This window comes from Bos javanicus, chromosome 5 (assembly GCF_032452875.1).
Source record: "Bos javanicus breed banteng chromosome 5, ARS-OSU_banteng_1.0, whole genome shotgun sequence".
Taxonomy (NCBI): domain Eukaryota; kingdom Metazoa; phylum Chordata; class Mammalia; order Artiodactyla; family Bovidae; genus Bos; species Bos javanicus.
In genome coordinates, this window is record NC_083872.1 from 95,172,237 (window position 1) to 95,192,134 (window position 19,898).

General features: G+C 41.2%; 1 protein-coding gene across 1 annotated transcript in view; it reads left to right on the forward strand.

Annotated features, from left to right (window-relative positions):
• Positions 1–19,898, forward strand: part of RERG (RAS like estrogen regulated growth inhibitor) — a 132,345-nt gene that overhangs the window by 3,553 nt on the left and 108,894 nt on the right. Inside the window, exon 2 of the mRNA XM_061417747.1 lies at positions 307–470. Within this exon, the coding sequence (XP_061273731.1) occupies positions 410–470 (61 nt within the window). The 5' untranslated portion in view covers positions 307–409. The remainder of the gene's footprint in view (positions 1–306; positions 471–19,898) is intronic.

Here is a 19,898-nt window from a genome sequence, read left to right on the forward strand (position 1 = left end):
TGTTATCAATTACTGACATAAAACATTCTTTGAGGAAGTGCTTTTGAAAATGCTATCTTATGTAAAAAAAAAAAAGAAAAAAGGTATGTTTTAGAACCAGACAGATTGAAGAGCAAGTCCTGGAACTATCATTTTTTAGTTGAATGGTTTACAGTAAATTCCTCGAGCCCTCTTGCAGGATTGTGGTGGCGATCACAAGATCAAAGATACTGATCAAGTCAATGATTCTGGTACATAGAAGATGCTTAATAAATATGAAATTCTTTCTCCAGTCATTTGTGAATTCGCAAATCTCTTTTGTTTAAGGATTGCAGATTTACCATGATATGGTGAATCCCAGGGCTGGAACCACAAAGATCTTCTCAGCTCTTTAGTTTGAACCACAGGGAATTGTCTACCAGCACCCAGCATGGCTAAAAGTGCAGAGGTCAAACTGGCAATATTTGGGAGAGCAGGCGTGGGCAAGTCAGGTAAGGTGTTTGTTGTGGCGGTAGTAGTGTGTGTGTGTCTTTGTGTGTCTTTGTTACTGACTCAGCGGGCGGGGGGAGGGGAAGGGGCGGTTGGCATATCTCCTATTCTCCTATGTGGCTCTATTAGAATTCTCTTTAACTCAGATTTTCATTTTGCATAATCAGGTTTTATGTCCTCTTTTGCTTCTTTATGGTAAAGCAGCGCTGTTGATAATACACAAGGCAATGGATACGTCAGAGGTCTTGATATTCCAAGGAACGATGTCCGACTTCCAGAGAAATAAGATTGGATAAATTAAAAAATACATTTGCTCTTTTTTTTTTTTTGTCTATATGAAATCCTGAGGGGCCAATGTAATATCTCATCAATCTCGATATGCTCAGCAACCGGCTCAATGTCAAGCATGTGTTGAGTGCTGAATAAATGCGTCTTTACAAGGAGAAGAATTCTATTATTGTTATCCAAAGCAGGGTTCGACTGCTTGTTGCTCAAAAGTCAATAAAGAGGACAGATTGGTCCAAAGGAAAGTTTGCTTTATTTTGGATTCTGGCAACCAGGCAGGGAGAGAGGACATCTGTCTAAAGGCTGACTCCCCTGCACCCCAATCAGGGCACATGAATTTTTATAGACAGAGGGAGGGGGCTACATGCAGGGACCACACAGTCAGCTCTAACAGTCATCTTGAAATTGGTCATCAGTGGTCTGACCAGCATCATCTTGATTGTTTTTAGTACAGTTAATTTTCAGTTCCCTGCGTCAGTTTGTTTCCATGTCCTTGAGGCCAATTCTCAGAATTCCAGTACTCTTGCCTGGAAAATCCCATGGATGGAGGAGCCTGGTAGACTGCAGTCCATGGGGTCGCTAAAAGTCGAGTACGACTGAGCAACTTCACTTTTACTTTTCACTCTCATGCATTGGAGAAGGAAATGGCAACCCACTCCAGTATTCTTGCCTGGAGAATCCCAGGGACAGAGGAGCCTAGTGGGCTGCCGTCTATGGGGTCGCACAGAATCGGACACGACTGAAGCGACTTAGCAGCAGCAGCAGCAGCGGCAGCATGTCACAGCTACAGTCTGGTCATCCTGTAGTTAGTCACTCCACCTGGTAGGGCTTTCAGTATCTATAAGACAGCTCACAGGATATGGCTCAGAATCTTATCTACAACCCTTGAGAAGGAACTAAGGGTCCTTGACTTTGCTTAATGACGACATTATTATTATTTGGTCTCCTCTGACTGTTTTCCTTTGTTTCTGCATGTTCTCACTTCTCTGATTAAATGTATTCTTTGGCTAAAGTTTTTCCACAGACGAAAGGCAGGCAGAGGACATGGGGGGAAGGGCCATAGGGTTCTGCTTCATTTCGTTGTCACTCGACACATCTAAAATCAGGGAGGACTGTGAAGGCTGGGATGTGTCTGAGCTCAAGTGAGACAGATATTGCCAGCACCTCTAGGGTGAATTTAAATGACCAGATTGTGGTGCTCCTCAGTAACTGAGAACCTTTAGTGTTCCACACCTGAGGAAAGGTTTGCAGACCTTTCAGGTAAAGGGCAAAATGGTGGAAGTGAAAAATGTGTCTAGTCCAACTTGAAAAACAGATCTCAGATTTTATAATTAAAGAGTGCTAAGCAGGTGTTGCTAAAATGCCAGGGTAATGTGCTTTTTCAGAGAACGTTGCTTTAGTCTCTTACCGGAAGAAAGACTCATAATTGACTTTGTCCACTGACCTCTTCGGAGAAGGCAATGGCACCCCACTCCAGTACTCTTGCCTGGAAAATCCCATGGATGGAGGAGCCTGGTGGGCTGCAGTCCATGAGGTCGCTAAGAGTCGGACATGACTGAGCGACTTCACTTTCACTTTTCACTTTCATGCATTGTAGAAGGAAATGGCAACCCACTCCAGTGTTCTTGCCTGGGGAATCCAAGGGATGGGGGAGCCTGGTAGGCTGCCGTCTATGGGGTCCCACAGAGTCGGACACGACTGAAGCAACTTAGCAGCAGCAGCAGCAACTGAGCTTTTGGTTCTCAAGAAAGGGCTCTAACAGATATAGCATGTGTGTGTTCATAGACAGAAGCCTGTTCAGATCATCCAATACAACAGGTCATCCATATAGTCTTAAACACTTACGTCGTTGTTGTTGTTCAGTCATTAAGTCATGTCTGACTCTTCGCAACACCATAGACTGTAGCCCACTAGGCATCCCTGTCCTCCACTATCTCTCGAAGTTTGCTCAAATTCATATCCCAAACATATATGAGCAGTCATTAATTCTGTGACCAACCTCTCTTTCCAAATCGGCTCTCTGGTTTCATTTCAGCAGTAAATACTGCCTGCTGTAAGTCTTTCTCTCTCTTTTTCTCTTAATTTTCTTGAGAGGGCTCTTTGCCATCACTGTTTCCTCCCACTTGCTATTTGCTTTGGCCTTTGGCAGAAACCAGGTAAAGAAAGTAATAGACAGTTGGCAAGGTTAAGAAACTTCCAGCCTTCACAAGCTCTAAGATTGTTAAACTCCTCCCTATTCATCTTAGTTTCCTGATGGCAAGCATGCATGCTTGCTTCCGTGCATGCTAAGTTGCCTCAGTCGTGTCCGACTCTTTGTGACCCTGTGGACTGTAGCCTGCCAGGCTCCTCTGTCATTGAGATTCTCCAGGCAAGAATACTGGAGTGGGTTGCCATGCGCTCCTCCAGAGGAACTTCCTGACCCAGGGATCGAGCCGGTGTATCTTATGCTGCCTGCATTGTCAGGGGTGTTCTTTATCACTAGCGCCACCTGGGAAGCCTTCCTGATGGTGTGAGAACCTAACTTTTGTAGCTGGTGGAATGATCTGAAGAATGAGGAGAGTGTTTCATTGAGTGAAGGATGAGGGTGAGGCAGTGTGTGGGAAGATCCGTTCTGCCCACAAGAGCTGGCCTGAATTTTCACCAGTGAGGGATCAAGGGTTAGAGCTCACTGTTTAACATCCATTCATTCACAATTTAACACAGGCAATAAGGGAAGGGGAATTTTTAAACCTTATGTCATCACCAAAAGAAAGTCTACATGCTTTGGAAAGTGAATCATGAAAATAAAAATACAGTTGAGAGAACCACTTACTTTCTGTTCCGTATGCATGCTGCGTGCTGAGTTGCTTCAGTCATGTCTGACTCTGTGCGATAGTATGGACTGTAGCCCACCAGGCTCCTCTGTCCATGGAATTCTCCAGGTAAGGATACTGGAGTGGGTTGCTGTGCGCTCCTCCAGGGTATCTTTCTGACCCAGGGATTGAACCTACATCTCTGACATCTCCTGCATTGGCAGGCAGGTTCTTTACCACTGTCATCACCTGGGAAACCCGTGTACCCTATAACCATCCCTTTTTCATCTGTATTATCTCTTAACAAACTGGGTGTCTCCTTCTGTCAAGACTGATCCATCAGTCAGAGCATAGACCTCAGCTGGCTTTGTCTTCCCCAAAGTAGTTTCAATCCTTGTCTCAAGGATTCCTCTCATTCTCTACCGACCTTTTCGCCTGAGCATTTCTTTGTCCACCACTCCATCTTTTTCTTTTCTCCAAGGTTATTGAACATGGGCTCTGGCCTCAGTGTCTTAACTTTTTTTTGACTTCCTGTTCATTGCTTAAATATCTTTCACTGTGATCATACTGCTAAAACTGATTTTACAAAAGTCAGGGCTTCCCAAGTGACCCAGTGGTAAAGAATCCGCCTGCCAGTGCAGGAGACGCAAGAGATGAGGGTTTGATTTCTGGGTCGGGAAGATCCCCTGGAGGAGGAAATGGCAACCCACTCCAGTATTCTTGCCTGAAAAATCCTGTGGACAGAGGAACCTGTTGGCCTACAGTCCATGGGGTTTCAAAGAGTTGGATATGACTGACCACACACACACCACTGATCAATAACCAACCAGTCTAATGAATCTTTCCCAGTTCTTAGAACTCTTGTTACCATTTAACACTACTGCTTACTCTTTCCTAAAACTCCTGCCTTCCCAGGCTCCCATTACATCACCCTGCTTGGCTTTCCTGCCACTTCTTTTTTGACCCTAAGCAGCTGTTTCAGGGCTGCTGTTTACTGGCCCACCTCTCAAAGATCGGGGCTTCCAGGTTCCACATACTATTCTCTGGTCCTCACGTTCCATACCCTCAGGGAATGAGCCCTCAATGCCCAGAGCTTGAAGATAATACCTGCACAAGAAGTCCACATTCTGCCGACCTTGGTTTTAATTTATGGAAAGTGCAGAAGTGGAACTTGTTTGTCAAGGTCCTTCCCAAGTCTTAAATCCTATGATTCTTGATTAATAACTCTTCTTTGGACTGCTTTCTCATTCCACCTTATATACATTCTGCCATGGGTGTTTATTTTCATTTAGGTGAAGATGACAGTGATAGACCACATGCCTTTAAACAATTGCCTTTTTGTCTGTCATCTATAAACAGGCAGTGTTTTCCTATTTCAACATGAGACTGTTTTCCCGAGACCTTGTAACCACACCTCCCATTTAAAAAGAAGTGCTGGTTTAACTTATGTATGGGAGTCAGTTCTGAGACCTTTTCCCAGAGTTCAGTGAAAACAACCACAGAGGACTTGATAACCTATCAGCTTTGAAACCAGACTCTAGCCATGGTGAATTCATGTTTATTCTAGTTCTTTATTAATATGGATTGCTCATCTCTGCCTTGTCATTGTACTTTACCTTCACCTTCCTATTGTACAGATTGTATCTGTTTTGTAAGTAACTTTTGTGTTTTTTTAAGTCTGCAAGAAATTATACCTTCTGGAATGTATTTGGCTCCTCACCTACTCAAATGCCTCCCCAAATGACCATGATCTACCTGTGGGCTCAAACAATCCATTTCTTACCAAACACCCAGCGGAAAAAGTATTCCTAGGAAGGGCGGGCCAGCAGGTGACCTTGGAGTGGTAGAAACTGGGTGTCTCTGCTTTGAACCTGGGTCTAAGTGTCAGACACGACTTGGCAACTGAACAACAGCTGTGTGAATTGCTTCAGAGGCTCCAAGCCTGACATGGCCTATCTGCTTTCCCCCACAGTCAATACCAATTTGGAATTTAGTGTGCTTAGTTACTCAGTCATGTCCAACTCTTTGAGACCCCTTGGACTGTAGCCCACCAGGCGCCTCTGTTCATGGGATTCTCCATGCAAGAATTCTGGAGTGGGTAGCCATTTCCTTTTCTAGGGAGTCTTCCTGACCCAGGGATCGAACCCAAGTCTCCTGCATTGCAAGCGGATTCTGTACTGTCTGAATCTCCAGGGAAGCCCAGGCATTTAGGGTAAATAAGACCAATTGTCTATTTGCTAACAGTGGCTTGGGTGGCCTGGAGTCAAGTGCAAAAGCCCCTGAGTCCTACTGTTAGGTCTGACTCCCAGTTCTACACTTTATTAGCTGTGTGAACTTGGCAACTTTGACACGGCACTTAAATCCTCAATTTCTGCAATTATACAAAGATTATAATAGTGCCTATCTCAAAGAGTTGTTGTTAGAACTGAGTGAAATATTATACACAAGTTTTTTAGATTGGTATCCGGCACAGAGTACATGCTCAAGTATATTACAGTTTTCAAGGTGTGCCCTTTAAGTTTGTTAGTTTGTTGTCTAATGAAAACATCCAAAGATATGTTTCTACTCAAGTGAGTGTTTGGGTTTTCATTAAAAGTCAGAAAACTTATAATAACAAAATTCTGTATCACTGCTCAGCACACACACACACACACACACACACTTTCTGTCTCTCTCTTCTTAAATCCACAGTCTGGTTTATGTCAATTACAGCTTGACCACTGATGATCATAACAATACTTCTCCTGGCTAATATCTTGGAAATCTTGGGGAAAAACAGCCAGAAATATTTTGGTGTCCTTAATAAATTAAACCTCTTAAATTTGAAAGCGCTTCTGGTATGTAGTTGATGGCTTCCTAAGCCCAGGTAACAGATAAGCCCTCCATGTTTAAAACAGACTTTAACGGTAACCAGAACTCTTTGGTTGACAGGTTGACATTAGACGCGTCAGCACGGACGAAATTTAATAATGTGTTAATTACCAAACACATGGGGTATGTCTGTGTGTGTCTGTGTATTGCAGTATTTACAGGGTCTTCTGGATCAGGAAGATTCTTCTTCCTTCTGTCTAGTCTTGGCAGTTCTTGCAGTCCTGTCTTCAAGTGATCTTTCTGGCTTAGCAAGCTCACTGGTTCAGCATGGGGAGCACTGTGTGGATGCTTCAAAGTGTAGAGTCAAGGGAAGCCCCGAGTTTTCCCAACCCTTTCCTTTTTCTGTTGCCCCAGCAGAGCAAATGTTTTTCTTCTCTGGCTAAGGATAAGGCAGCCAGTAATAACATTGCATGTAGGACATAGATTTTCCTTACATGTTTGCAGCAGCCTCTAATGTGACAAGTAATGAAAGCAAAAAGACCTGTTGTAAAACCTAGAATGCACACCATATTTATTATGTAAATGCTTCCTGGATTCACAGTATTCAAATAGGTAGTATGTGTGGGAGGAGCTGGAACAGTAACAACTGAAATTTTCAGCTCCGTTTCACAGTTGACATTCTCATTTTAGGACTGAAATATTGTGTGCCTTACCTAAATATATTTCTTGAAAGGGCTAGTCTCAAAGTTAATGGAGTAACGCTTGTTCTCTAATTCAAAAGCCAGTTGATTCACTCATCCGTGAAGGCCTAAGTGCATAGATTCAGATTGCTGGGCTGTAAATTGGGGTGCCAAATGCAAACAAGCATGTGATACCGTTTCCCTTGGCACAAAGAGATTTCTTTTTTCTCTTCCCGTCTCTTGCTCTTGTTTGATTTTCCCTCTCTCTCAATTACAAAAAGTTTTGAAAAGTTCTTTTCATTTTTTCTTCAAGTAGGACAGGCAAGGACAATGCTGATTTTAAATGTAACTCTTCCAATATGTATCGGACACTGCTTTAATATGTATGTGTCCTTTATGGCTGAGTTATGTTCATGAGATCACATATAATTAATGTATTAAATAAGAACAATATTAGTGGTGTCTTGGGTAGGTCAATTTCCTTAATACTATAGAACTAAGCTTTATGTTTTAGAACTTTTTCTTTACCCAAGTAGTTGCTGCTGCTGCTGCTAAGTTGCTTCAGTCGTGTCCGACTCTGTGCGACCCCACAGACGGCAGCCCACCAGTCTTCCCCGTCCCTGGGATTCTCCAGGCAAGAACCCTGGAGTGGGTTGCCATTTCCTTCTCCAAGTAGTTACACCAGTCTATATCCTTCATTTATACTGAACAGTGTAGTATGATGCTTCTTAAACATTGTCTCCAAGGTACTTTACAAAAGAAGGAGAAGGGGACTTTCCTGGTGATCCAGTGGTTAAGACTTTGCTTTCCAATGCAGGGGGTGTGGGTTTGACCTCTTATATGTAAACTAAGGTCTCATATGCCTTGAGGCTGAAAAACCAAAACATGAAACAGAAATAATATTGTCACAAATTCAATAAAAACTTTAAAAACAGGCCACATCAAAAAAATCTTAAAAAAATAAATAAATAAAGGTAGGAGAAAGATCTAGGGGATTGGGTCATATAAGCATCTCATTACAGTCACGTAATTCTATTGCATGTTTTATTGATTACATAAATATAGGCAAAATTTAATATCAATAGTAACCTAGATAGCATATTCAAAAGCAGAGATATTACTTTGCCAACAAAGGTTCGTCTAGTCAAGGCTATGGTTTTTCCTGTGGTCATGTATGGATGTGAGAGTTGGACTGTGAAGAAGGCTGAGTGCCGAAGAATTGATGCTTTTGAACTGTGGTGTTGGAGAAGACTCTTGAGAGTCCCTTGGACTGCAAGGAGATCCAACCAGTCCATTCTAAAGATCAGTCCTGGGTTTTCTTTGGAAGGAATGATGCTAAAGCTGAAACTCCAGTACTTTGGCCACCTCATGCAAAGAGCTGACTCATTGGAAAAGACTCTGATGCTGGGAGAGATTGGGGGCAGGAGGAGAAGGGGACGACAGAGGATGAGATGGCTGGATGGCATCACTGACTCGATGGACGTGAGGTCTGAGTGAACTCCGGGAGTTGGTGATGGACAGGGAGGCCTGGCGTGCTGCAATTCATGGGGTTGCAAAGAGTCAGACATGACTGAGTGACTGAACTGAACTGAATATATAATATTAACTAAAATAGTGTATATAATATTATCATTAAATTATTAATAGTAATGTGTGAATATTAACATACCATGCTGTTTGAATAAAAAAATTATTTTCTCTAAAAATCAGCGACCCAAAGGGACTCTTCATGAAGATATAGCAAGTTGATCTGTGGCTTCCATACACCTAGGCATCGGGTGCAGTTCCAGGAACAAGCAGGTTCAGCTGTGTGCATCACATGATGTGAGCATTGACTCCTGTACTTTACCTACTTAAGAGCCAATCAGCTCTTCAAATTCTTGTTTATTCTTGCCCTAAGACTACACAGTATAATCTTAATGGTAAATTTTCTTTAGCTATTTGTTTAGGTAAAAAGAAGGACAGATTGTGTTTCAGGTGGGTGCAGAACTTCCATGGCTCCTGGAAGAAGTTTATGTGTGTGTATGTGTGTGTGCATATGAAGATGCCTTTCCTAAGTAGTTGTTGAAATTTAAAGATTACCAGCAATGAGCTCCATTGGTTATTGTGCAGTTAGTTGATGGTTAGAGAAGTAGTTGTTTCTTTTTTTGTGTGGATTGGATCACAGAGAGGAAAGTGGCATTGAGATGTTTCAATGGGGCTGGAAAAATAGTTGTTCTTTTGTCATAAAATATGGTAATGTGGCCTTGGAGGTTTTATACCTTCCTTTACCTGCAAAGATAGAAAACCAGAAAGAGGTAAACAGCCAAAACAAGTTGATTTTCTTTCAGTTGTTCTACCCCAAGAGGAATAAAAGGGTGTTTTCAAATTGCAGGTGTCTACCTATGTGTGAGTGCTAAGTCACTTTAGTCGTGTCTGACTCTTTGCAACCCTATGGACTATAGCCCACCCGGAGTTCTCCAGGCAAGAATGCTGAAATGGTTTATTATGCTGTCCTCTAGGGGATCTTCCAGACCCAGGGATTGAACCCACGTCTCCTGAAGCTCCTGAATTGCAGATGGATTCTTTTACTGCTGAGTCAATGGGGAAGGCTATACCTAGGGAAATGTACAAAAACTCAGACTTCTATGCAAGGCGTAAGTCACGATGACCTTTATTGCATGCCCAGGAAGTCAAGCAAAAATGAGGGATCATGCTTATAAGGGTTTAGAAAATGGAAAGGAAAGAAAGAAGAGGAAAGAAAAAATTAAAATCATCAAAATCAGTTGCTTATTGGTGGCTAAACATTTTTGTAGACTGGCAGTGACCAATTCTTAAACTTTTCTCTTAAAAATATATATAATTAGGAAGAAATGATACTGGAAAACAAAACAAACAAAATCAAGAACTGTTTTTCAAAGTCAAAAGGGCATATCTCTGTTCTAGATTTTTTCTGTTGAAATATATTATTAGAATTCAGTTGTCCTTTATTTTTATCTGATAGCTAATTTACTCGTTGAAATACTTCCCTGTAGTTAATTATCAGTTGCTAGCTGGTTCCATTTTGATCTTGTTTTCTTGGCAACTGACAAAGACGAACTTTGAGGAAAGGGAGGGGAGAAAATTGTAAATCATCCTTGTAATTCCCCTTTTTATTACTGGTATTTCTCCAACTTATGGGTTTGGGGAAATCAGCCAAATTTTCAAGGTGGTACTGGCCTTGAAGCCAAAATTCCAGTGCAAACGCGTCCTTATTGCTTGTGCTGCCTTTGAAAATTGATGTGGTTTCAGAAAAACAGCCATAATATCCTCCATCCCATTAAAAATGAAAGTAGTTATATTATGAAAACAAGGCAGCCTGAAATAGCTAATTTCAGCCTGGAATAAGAAAATACCTAAAACTCCTATACATACATGTGAGAGAAAGGACTTCCCTGGTGGCTTAGACAGTAAAGAAGCTGCCTGTAATGCAGGAGACCTGGGTTTGATCCCTGGTTTGGGAAGATCCCCTGTAGAAGGGAATGGCTACCACTCCAGTATTCTTGCCTGAGAATTCCATGGACCAAGGAGCCTGGTGGGCGACAGTCCATGGGGGTCACAAAATATATATATATGTAAAAGATTATTACCTAGATCCTCTGGCTCCATAGAGCCACAGCCAAGTCACGAAACCCAGTTTATGACTGTGCAAAGCTTTTGCAACTTTGCTACTAAATGTTTTCATTTTGTAATACCCTATTCCTTTCAAACACCATGTTAGAAAATTAAATGATCATTAGAATTTTGTAATATGAATTTTATTTAAAAAAAACTAGAGTTTATTTTTTTAATTTTATTTTATTTTTAAACTTTACAAAATTGTATTAGTTTTGCCAAATATCAAAATGAATCCAATTTCCAGTAATCAATGAATTACCAATGCATGACAAAGGGCCCTGGGAGTCCCAGATAAGTTGCCAGTCAATTCAGTTAACATTCTCAGCAACCTTGTGTATATGGACGTTCCCCTAAAATGCAATATTCCATTTCTCACAGCTTTGGATTGAACATAAGAAGGCTGTTGAATCATCTCCTATGAAAGGATACAGTTTTTTGCTGTTATCAAAGAAGAATATGATGTACCATATTCTGTCAATATGATCTAATTTTTTAAAACAGTGCCCAACCGAACTGACTATCAGGATTGCAGTTTAAACTTCAAACCATCCATCACTCTGTCTTTTCATTCATCTGTCAAATGATACATCTATTTGCTTTTTTTCCTGTGATGCCAGTCAGGTTGTGAAGGTGCTTTGAAAAAGTACAAGTGTGATATAAAATATGCTCCTAATATTATCATATTCTTTTAAAAATTAATTAATTATTTATTTATTTAATTTTATTTTTGGCTGCCCTGGGTCTTTGTTGCTGCATACAGGCTTTCTCTAGTTTCGCAGAGCAGGGGCTACTCTCTAGGTGCGGTGCACAAGCATCTCACTGTGGTGACTTGTCTTGTTGCAGAGCCTGGGATCGAGGGCACGCAGGCTTCAGCAGTTGTGGTGCATAGCACAGGCTTAATTGCTCTACAGCATGTGAAATCTTCCTGGACCAGGAATGGAACCTGTGTCCTCTGCACTGGCAGGCAGATTCTTATGCACTGTACCACCAGGGAAGTCATCATGCTCTTGTTATTGATATCTGTGCAGTTCTTCCCCTGTGTTCCTTAACATTTGTGTTTGGAAAAGCAGTATGGTCAGTTTCCTGGCTGTCCATCACAGGGGGCTGGATGGATACGCTCAGGCCAGTAGTCATCTGTGAGTGTTCTTCCACTGAATGTATACCGTTACAGACTGTCGGAAGGTTATAGATTTTCTTCTGAAGGGATTTGCACTTTCAAATGAGTGAAATGAATGCACGTTGAGTTGGGGTATTTTTTTAGGATCATTATGTAAGAGAGTCAAAAAGGGAGGTGGGTTTGGGAAAATAATTTGAACTTATGCCTTATTGGAGAAGGAAGTATGGCATATTATAGAATTTTTTGATAGTCAAATTTTATCCTTATTAAAAAATTAAAGTTTTAAACATTTACACATTTTTGATAGAAAGATTTCTCAAAAGTATATATAAATATATGTATCTATAAAGTGTTAGTTACTCAGTTGTGTCTGATTCTTTGTGACTCCATGGACTATAGACTGACAGGCTCCTCAGTCATGGAATTCTGGAGGCAGCAACAGTGGAGTGGGTTGCCATTTCCTTCTCTGGGGAATCTTCCCAACCCAGGGATTGAACCCAGGTCTCCTGCAATGTAGGCAGATTCTTTTACCATCTGAGCCACCAGGGAAGCCCATATGTATCTATATGTTTCCTTATAATCTTAAACTATGCTTTTGTTCATTCAATTATTCATTCAACAAGTATGTGTTTAATACCAACTCTGTGTTCTAGAATAGCTTGCTCATGGTACAGGATTCATATACATTCTAAAAAGGCAGAGTAGCTATTTCTGCTCTTTATTATGTCCCCAGAGCAGATGAAGACAGCATCCTCAATACACTGAATAAACTGAGTTGGACTTATGTGGTCAGCAAATGCCAACTGTCACTGGAGAAGCCCAGTTGTCTATGAAGCCTCTATTGCAAGATGGTATCTCCTCTCTTCTTTGAAACAGGAAAGTAAGCAGGAAGCCCAATTGTGGAGAGCTCAGCTATTTTTATTCTTGGTTTTCCATTGCCTTCCTTCTACAAGTATATTAGAGAACCACTGGAGAGAGAAAACTATGAAGTGTTGCTTTTTAGAAATTATGAAAGCTTTTATCACTGCTATACCCTTAAGAGCCTAAGCTCTACGCTTTTTGAAATTTTAGGAAGAGTGAGCCTATAATTTCAAGATACCTTAAATAGCAAAATGTGAACCATGTCTCCCAAGTGCCTTTCTTCAAAAATCTATTTAGAATCAAACTTAAAAATCACCACCAGCAAATCATTTTTGTAGCCTATATGGCAACTGAACTTTCTTCTATTTAATTTTTCAGCACTGCTTTATTATAAGACATAGGTTGTAAAAAATAATAAGCTATTTGTATTGTAAGCTGAAAAGAATGAGAAGCATAGAGTAGATTTGCAGCAGTCTGTTCTGAGGATAGCAAGAAAAATAGACATTTCAACTGTGCCTTTAGATTTGCAGTCAGGTTGATGGAAACAAATAGCCCCAGGTCGTTCACCTTAAAAGCTAAATAAAGAAACAATTGGCCAACCAGAGGTGTAGAATTGGTATAAAATTTAAAGACTCAAGAGACAGTTTTCTATAACAGGTTAACCTGGGGTATCCTCTAATGCACATTAATGAAGTCTCCTTTATATACAGTTGGGAAGGTCCCCTGGAGGAGGAAATGGCAACCCACTCCAGTATTTTTGCCTAGAGAATCCCATGGACAGAGGAGCCTGATGGGCTACAGTCCATGGGGCCGCAAAAAGTCGGACACGACTGAGCAACTAATACTAAAAACACCATGTGGTCTATACATGCTACATAATTTCATCAAGAATCATATATATATATATATATATATATATAAGTGTGTGTGTGCATTCGTGCTCAGTCATGTCTAACTCTTTGTGACCCCATGGACTGTAGCCTGCCAGGTTCCTCTGTCCATGGAATTCTCCAGGCAAGAATACTGCAGCAGGTTGCCATTTCCTATTCCAGGAGATCTTCCCAACCCAGGGATTGAATCCCAAGTCTCCTGCATTGGCAGGTGGGTTCTTTAACACTAGTGGCACCTGGGAACCCACTCTGTGAGGCAAATGGGATCTCAGTCCCCCAACCAGGGATCAAACCCTTGCCCCTGTGAAGTGAAAGCATGGAATCTCAATCATTGGATTGCCAGGGAAATCCAAGAATCACATATTTTAAATGTGATTTTTAAAATCACATATTTTAAATGGTCTCTTTATCATAATCAAAGTGGTTTCCTCGCCTGCCTTTGAATATCTTGGGTGAAGGGAACTCAGTATGATGGGAAATAGACCATTCCATTCTTGGGCAACTGTATCAATTATAGTCTTCCAGAGAAACAGAACCAATAGGACATACACTCACTTGCACAAATTATGTATGTCTGTATTTATCTGGGCTAGCAAGACTGACTTGCCTGGAGAATCCCAGGGATGGCGGAGCCTGGTGGGCTGCCGTCTATGGGGTTGCACAGAGTTGGACACAACTGAAGCGACTTAGCAGCAGCAGCAGCAGCAAGACTGAAATCTGTAAAGGAAGGTGGCAGACTAAAAACTCAGGGAGGAGTGAATATTGCAATCTCAAAGCAGAATTTCTTTGACTCTGGGAAACCTCAGTTTTTGCACTGTAAGCCTTCCAATAATTGGATGAGGCCCACCCACATTATTAAGAATAATCTTCCTTGTTTAAGGTCAACTGATTGTAAATGTTAACCATCTCTACACAATAGCTTTACTGCAACTCCTACAAGATTTGATTGAATAACTGGGTCCTAGAGCCCAGCCAAACTGTCTCATGAAGTGATCACAAGTCTTCCAGTTTGTTATTTTACCTTCTTTGGAACCAAAGGCCGTTCATCAGCTTTTACTCATTAGCTTAACTTCCTTAAAGTTCCACTGTTATTGTTTAGTCGCTAAGTTGTGTCTGACTCTGCATCTCCATGGACTGTAGACCTCCAGGCCCCTCTGTTCATGGGATTTCCCAGGCAAGAAATGCTGGAGTGGAGAGTTCAATAGAGCACTTTAAATCCCTCTTCCTTAAGATAGCCCTGAACATATTTGAAGACAGCTATCATGCCTCTGGGGGCTTCTCTGGTAGCTCAGCTGATAAAGAATCTGCCTGCAATGCAGAAAACCCTGGTTTGATTCCTGGGTTGGGAAGATCCCCTGGCAAAGGGATAGGCTACCCATTCCAGTATTCTGGGGCTTCCCTGGTGGCTCAGATGGTAAAGTATCTGCATGCAATGCAGGAGACCTGGGTTCGATCCCTGGGTTGGGAAGAACCCCTGGTGGAGGAAATGGCAACCCACTCTAGTGTTCTTGCCTGGAAAATTCCACGAACAGAGGAGCCCACTGGGCTACAATCCATAGGGTCAAGTCAGACACGACTGAGCACAAACGCATGCATAGCCTGCCTCCACCCATGCCTGAGTTTTCTCTTCTATCGTCTAGTACTCAGAGGGTATTTCATTTGCTCTGCAGAGATCACAGTTTCTGGCCACAGCATCATCCTTTCTGTCCTATCCCAGCTGTGCATACCATGAAGTGTGGGGCTTAGAAATGAGTGCAGGTGTTTCAGATGTGGGATGCCCAATCCAGATCAGAGCACAGCTGTGGTTTTGATACTAGATCCTTTGCTTCTGCTTAGACATTCTAAGGTCACTGTTGCTTTTACAGTGACGATGGGCACAGTGTTGACTCATGGAATGTATACTGCAAATGAAGTATATATGTTCTTTTATATACATTTTGCTATATATATATGTATGTATGTATATTGCTATATATATATGTATATGTATGTGTGTTTATATATATATATACTTCTGCTGAGTCAAGTCTTCCCAAGCCTATATCTGAGGGTATGTATATTTCATTTAGGAATAGAAGTTAATTTTGTCCCCTTAAATACTGTTTTGTTAAATTTAATTCATTCTTCCAGCCTGTCAGGAGCCTTTTGGATCCAGCATGTGTATCATCCTTCACTCCTTTCTGTCATCTAGAAATATGTTGGTTTTGGAACATTTTAGGCCCTGGATGCTCTTACTGAATCGTAGAATTTTCCACTTTGGTATTATTTAGCTCATAGAAATGATGAAGGATCCCAGTGAGTTTTTTTGGATTATTTTCAGCTAGTAAAGAAAAACAAAGCTCTTTGGTTCTTGGTGTGAGGACTTTAACACCATATCACATTACTTCTATGTTCATTAACTAAGTTCTGTTTAGATGTGCCATAAAATAGGTTGTCTGGGAGAAAGCCTTGCAGTTATAATCTCTTGTTTGCCATTTTATTTAACATTTTTTGTCTCACACATTCTTGTCTTAGGATTCAAGTTATCTTGTTATATATAAAGGGCATAACAGTGATATACTCTTATTGGTCCAAATATCTATTCCATACAGAAAGTCATTTTCTAGTCACGTTCCAGGATATGTATGTATGTTCTGTACTAAAATAATTGAACTTCAGTTCAGTTCAGTTCAGTTGCTCAGTCGTGTCCTATTCTTTGCAACCCCATGAACCGCAGCATTCCAGGTCTCCCCATCCATCACCAACTGCTGGAGTCTACCCAAACCCATGTCCATTGAGTTTGTATGCCATCCAACCATCTCATCCTCTGTCGTCCCCTTCTCCTCCTGCCCTCAATCTTTCCCAGCATCAGGGTCTTTTCAAATGAGTCAGCTCTTCACATCAGGTGGCCAAAGTATTGGAGTTTCAGCTTCAACATCAGTCCTTCCAATGAACACCCAGGACTGATCTCCTTTAGGATGGACTGGTTGGATCTCCTTGCAGTCCAAGGGACTCTCAAGAGTCTTCTCCAACACCACAATTCAAAAGCATCAATTCTTCGGCTCTTAGCTTTCTTTATACTCCAACTCTCACATCTGTACATGACTAGTGGAAAAACCATAGCCTTGACTAGATGGCCCTTTATTGACAAAGTAATGTCTCTGCTTTTAAATATGCTGTCTAGGTTAGTCATAACTCTCCTTCCAAGGAGTAAGCGTCTTTTAATTTCATGGCTGTAATCACCATCTGCAGTGATTTTAGAGCTCAAAAAATAAAATCAGCCACTGTTTCCCCATCTATTTGCCATGAAGTGATGGGACCGGATCCATGATCTTAGTTTTCTGAATGTTGAGCTTTAAGCCAACTTTTTCACTCTCTTCTTTCACTTATGTGATGCAAATCAGAGATGACTTTGGGAAAGAGTTTTCTCCATTGGGTTATATGGGTAGAGATAACAAACTTCAATCTGCCTCAGGATAAGCTAAGATGTGTGTGTGTGTGTGTGTATGCGCACATGCACGCATGCTCAGGTATATCTGACTCTTTGCGACCCCACGGATTGTAGCCCATCAGGCTCCTTTGTCCACGGGATTCTCCAGGCAAGAACACTGGAGTGGGTTCCCATTTCCTCCTCCAGGGGATCTTCCTGACTCACGGATCGAACCAGTGTCTCCTGCATTGGCAGGCAGATTCTTTATCATTGAGCCACCTGGGAGGCCTCCTAGAATCACATGGAAGACTTGTTAAAATATAGGATTCAGGTCTCCATCCCTGAGGTTCTGATTCAGTAGGGCCCGAGCATTTGTATTGCTAACAAATTCCAAGAGGATGCTGGTGCTGCTAGTCTGGGGACCGCATTTTGCGAACCATTGTTTAAGTTTGTCGAGTGTTCAGTTTCCATTTGAAATAGGTGTTTTCAGCTTTGAAAAGGCATAAAGCTTTTTGTGAGCTGCGTGTAATAAACACTGAGTGCCAGGACTGTCATGAGTAACCAATGATACAAAGGTAAATAAAACAGACAATCTTTCTGCCCTCCTGAAGCTAATATTCTAGTGGGAGTAGACCTGGTGAGCCAAAAATACTCCGCTGGGGCAGAGCGAATGTGAGACTTTTCTGTAGTTTCTTAAGAGTAGACTTTTTATTCACTTCGTAGCAAGATAAGTTTTGTTTAAAACATAAAACAGTGTAAGCCTCAAAAACTGTGACACACTGAGCTTTGTTTTTAAGATGATACCTTGAGCTATTTGGCAATAGTAGGGGTATGTTAGGGCTTCCCTGGTAGCTCAGTTGATAAAAGAATCTGCCTGCAATGCAGGAGACCCAGATTTGATCCCTGGATCGGGAAAATTCCCCTGGAGAAGGAAATGACAACCCATTCCCGTATTTTTGCCTGGGAAATCCCATGGACAGAGGAGCCTGGCGGGCTACATAGGGTCACAAGAGTTGGATACAACTTAGCGACTAAACCACCACCACCACAGGGGTAGGTTGGGCTATATTACTGGAGTCCGGGAATTAAATAAGGTCTAAGACCATGGTACCAAATATTATACTGAGAAAAGCTAAATAGACCACATAGGAATTGAAACTGATAAGCTTGAGTTTATTAAACCATGCTGAGGACTTCCCTAGTGGTCCAGTGGTTAAGAATCTGCCTTCCAATGCAGGGCATGTGGGTTCAATCCCTGGTTGGGGAACCAAGATCCCACCTGCCACAGGGCAACTAAGCCTGCTAGCCACAACTAGAGAAGGTCAGCATGCCACAGCTACTAAGCCTTCATGCTCTAGCGCCTGCGCTCCACAAGAGAAGCCCATGTACCGCAGCTAGAGAAAGCCCACTACTGTAGATTAGCTTTAATTAATATACAATAGTTATTCTTTCTCCAACATTTGGAAAAAATAATTTTCAATCATTTGCTGACAGTGGCATTTATAAAACTTATGCAATGGTCGTATAGACAGAACTGCAATATTGAGAAAAGTTCATGAGTTTCCACTGTTTTGGATTGAAAGATAACATCTTTTTCTCAATGATGCATTTCCTGTTTTTTTTTTTTTCAAAATATTTTTCAAAAGTCCTCTTTTGTTTTATGCCATTGGGTAGTTATTTAAGAGGTGAAGCCAAAAATTTTAAAGTTAGAATAAAAAGTTGGGACTATGTATCTGTCTGAAAAGCATTTGACTTCTTTTTGCATTAAGAATCTCATAAATTACAACTGAACCTAATAACTGAGCCAGCTTCCTAGTCATTTGGCAACATGTGTTGAGTTAGATGTTTTAAAGGAAGACTCAGCCACACTTGGTAGTATGAGTAATGGTTGTCTGTTCCAATGCCTGGGACTATTTTTCCATTCAAATGTTTTATATCTTGAATTTATTTTTCTAGCAGTGTTCCAAAACGAGGTGAAATCAGGAGGACAGTAACCATGCATTTAAGTACTTGAGTCCCAGAATTTAACCCATGATTTCTTAAAGTCTCCCATTTAACACTTTACAAAGATTTGTGAAATTCCTTCTATGTTCCCAACTCTCCACCTTCCCATCATATTCCCAATAAAATGCCAGTGTTTGTGGGAGAAGTCCAGAGAACTCTATGATTGTCCTTGTCTCCAAGGACCTTAATGTTTTGTTGGACCTGTCTGACTAGAATTCAGCTGGTGATGGTTTCTAGCCCATTGATGGACTTTGACAAATTTCAGTTCAGTTCAGTTGCTCACTTTTGTCCGACTCTTTGTGACCCCATGAACTGCAGCATGCCAGGCCTCCCTGTCCATCACCAACTCCTGGAGTCCATCCAAACCCATGTCCATTGAGTTGGTGAGACCATCCAACCCTCTCATCAATTTATGTCTCAAAATATTTTTAGAAAATTGTCAGAGTTGCAGAAACAGAGAGCACTTGTATACCCTTCACCTAGCTTCCCCACAATGATTACACCTCACATAACTACAGCTTATTATCAAAACCAGGAAACTCACATGGACAGGGTATCAGTTGTATAATATGGATACAACTAAGCTGCAACTCTTAGAATGATTGGTTTTTGACACCATTCATTCTCAGGGTCCATTTGAAAAGACAAAGGGAGAGAAATACAGAAGGAGAGACTTCAATTGTTTTAAAATTTGTAATTATTTATTTTGTAGTTTGTTTGAAACAGGCTTTTAATAAGGGCTGTGGATTGTAATTTTGTTTCATATGTTTCTTTCATTTCATAAAAAAATTATGAGATTTAAGTTTTCTCCTCCATCAGTTTTTGAGGTTTATTTTTGTTAAGGAAAATGGATCCACAATCTTTGGACTTTGCTGACTGGATCCTCATAATGTTGGGTAACAGTCCTCTATCCCCTGTATTTCCTGTAAACACAGGAATTGGTAG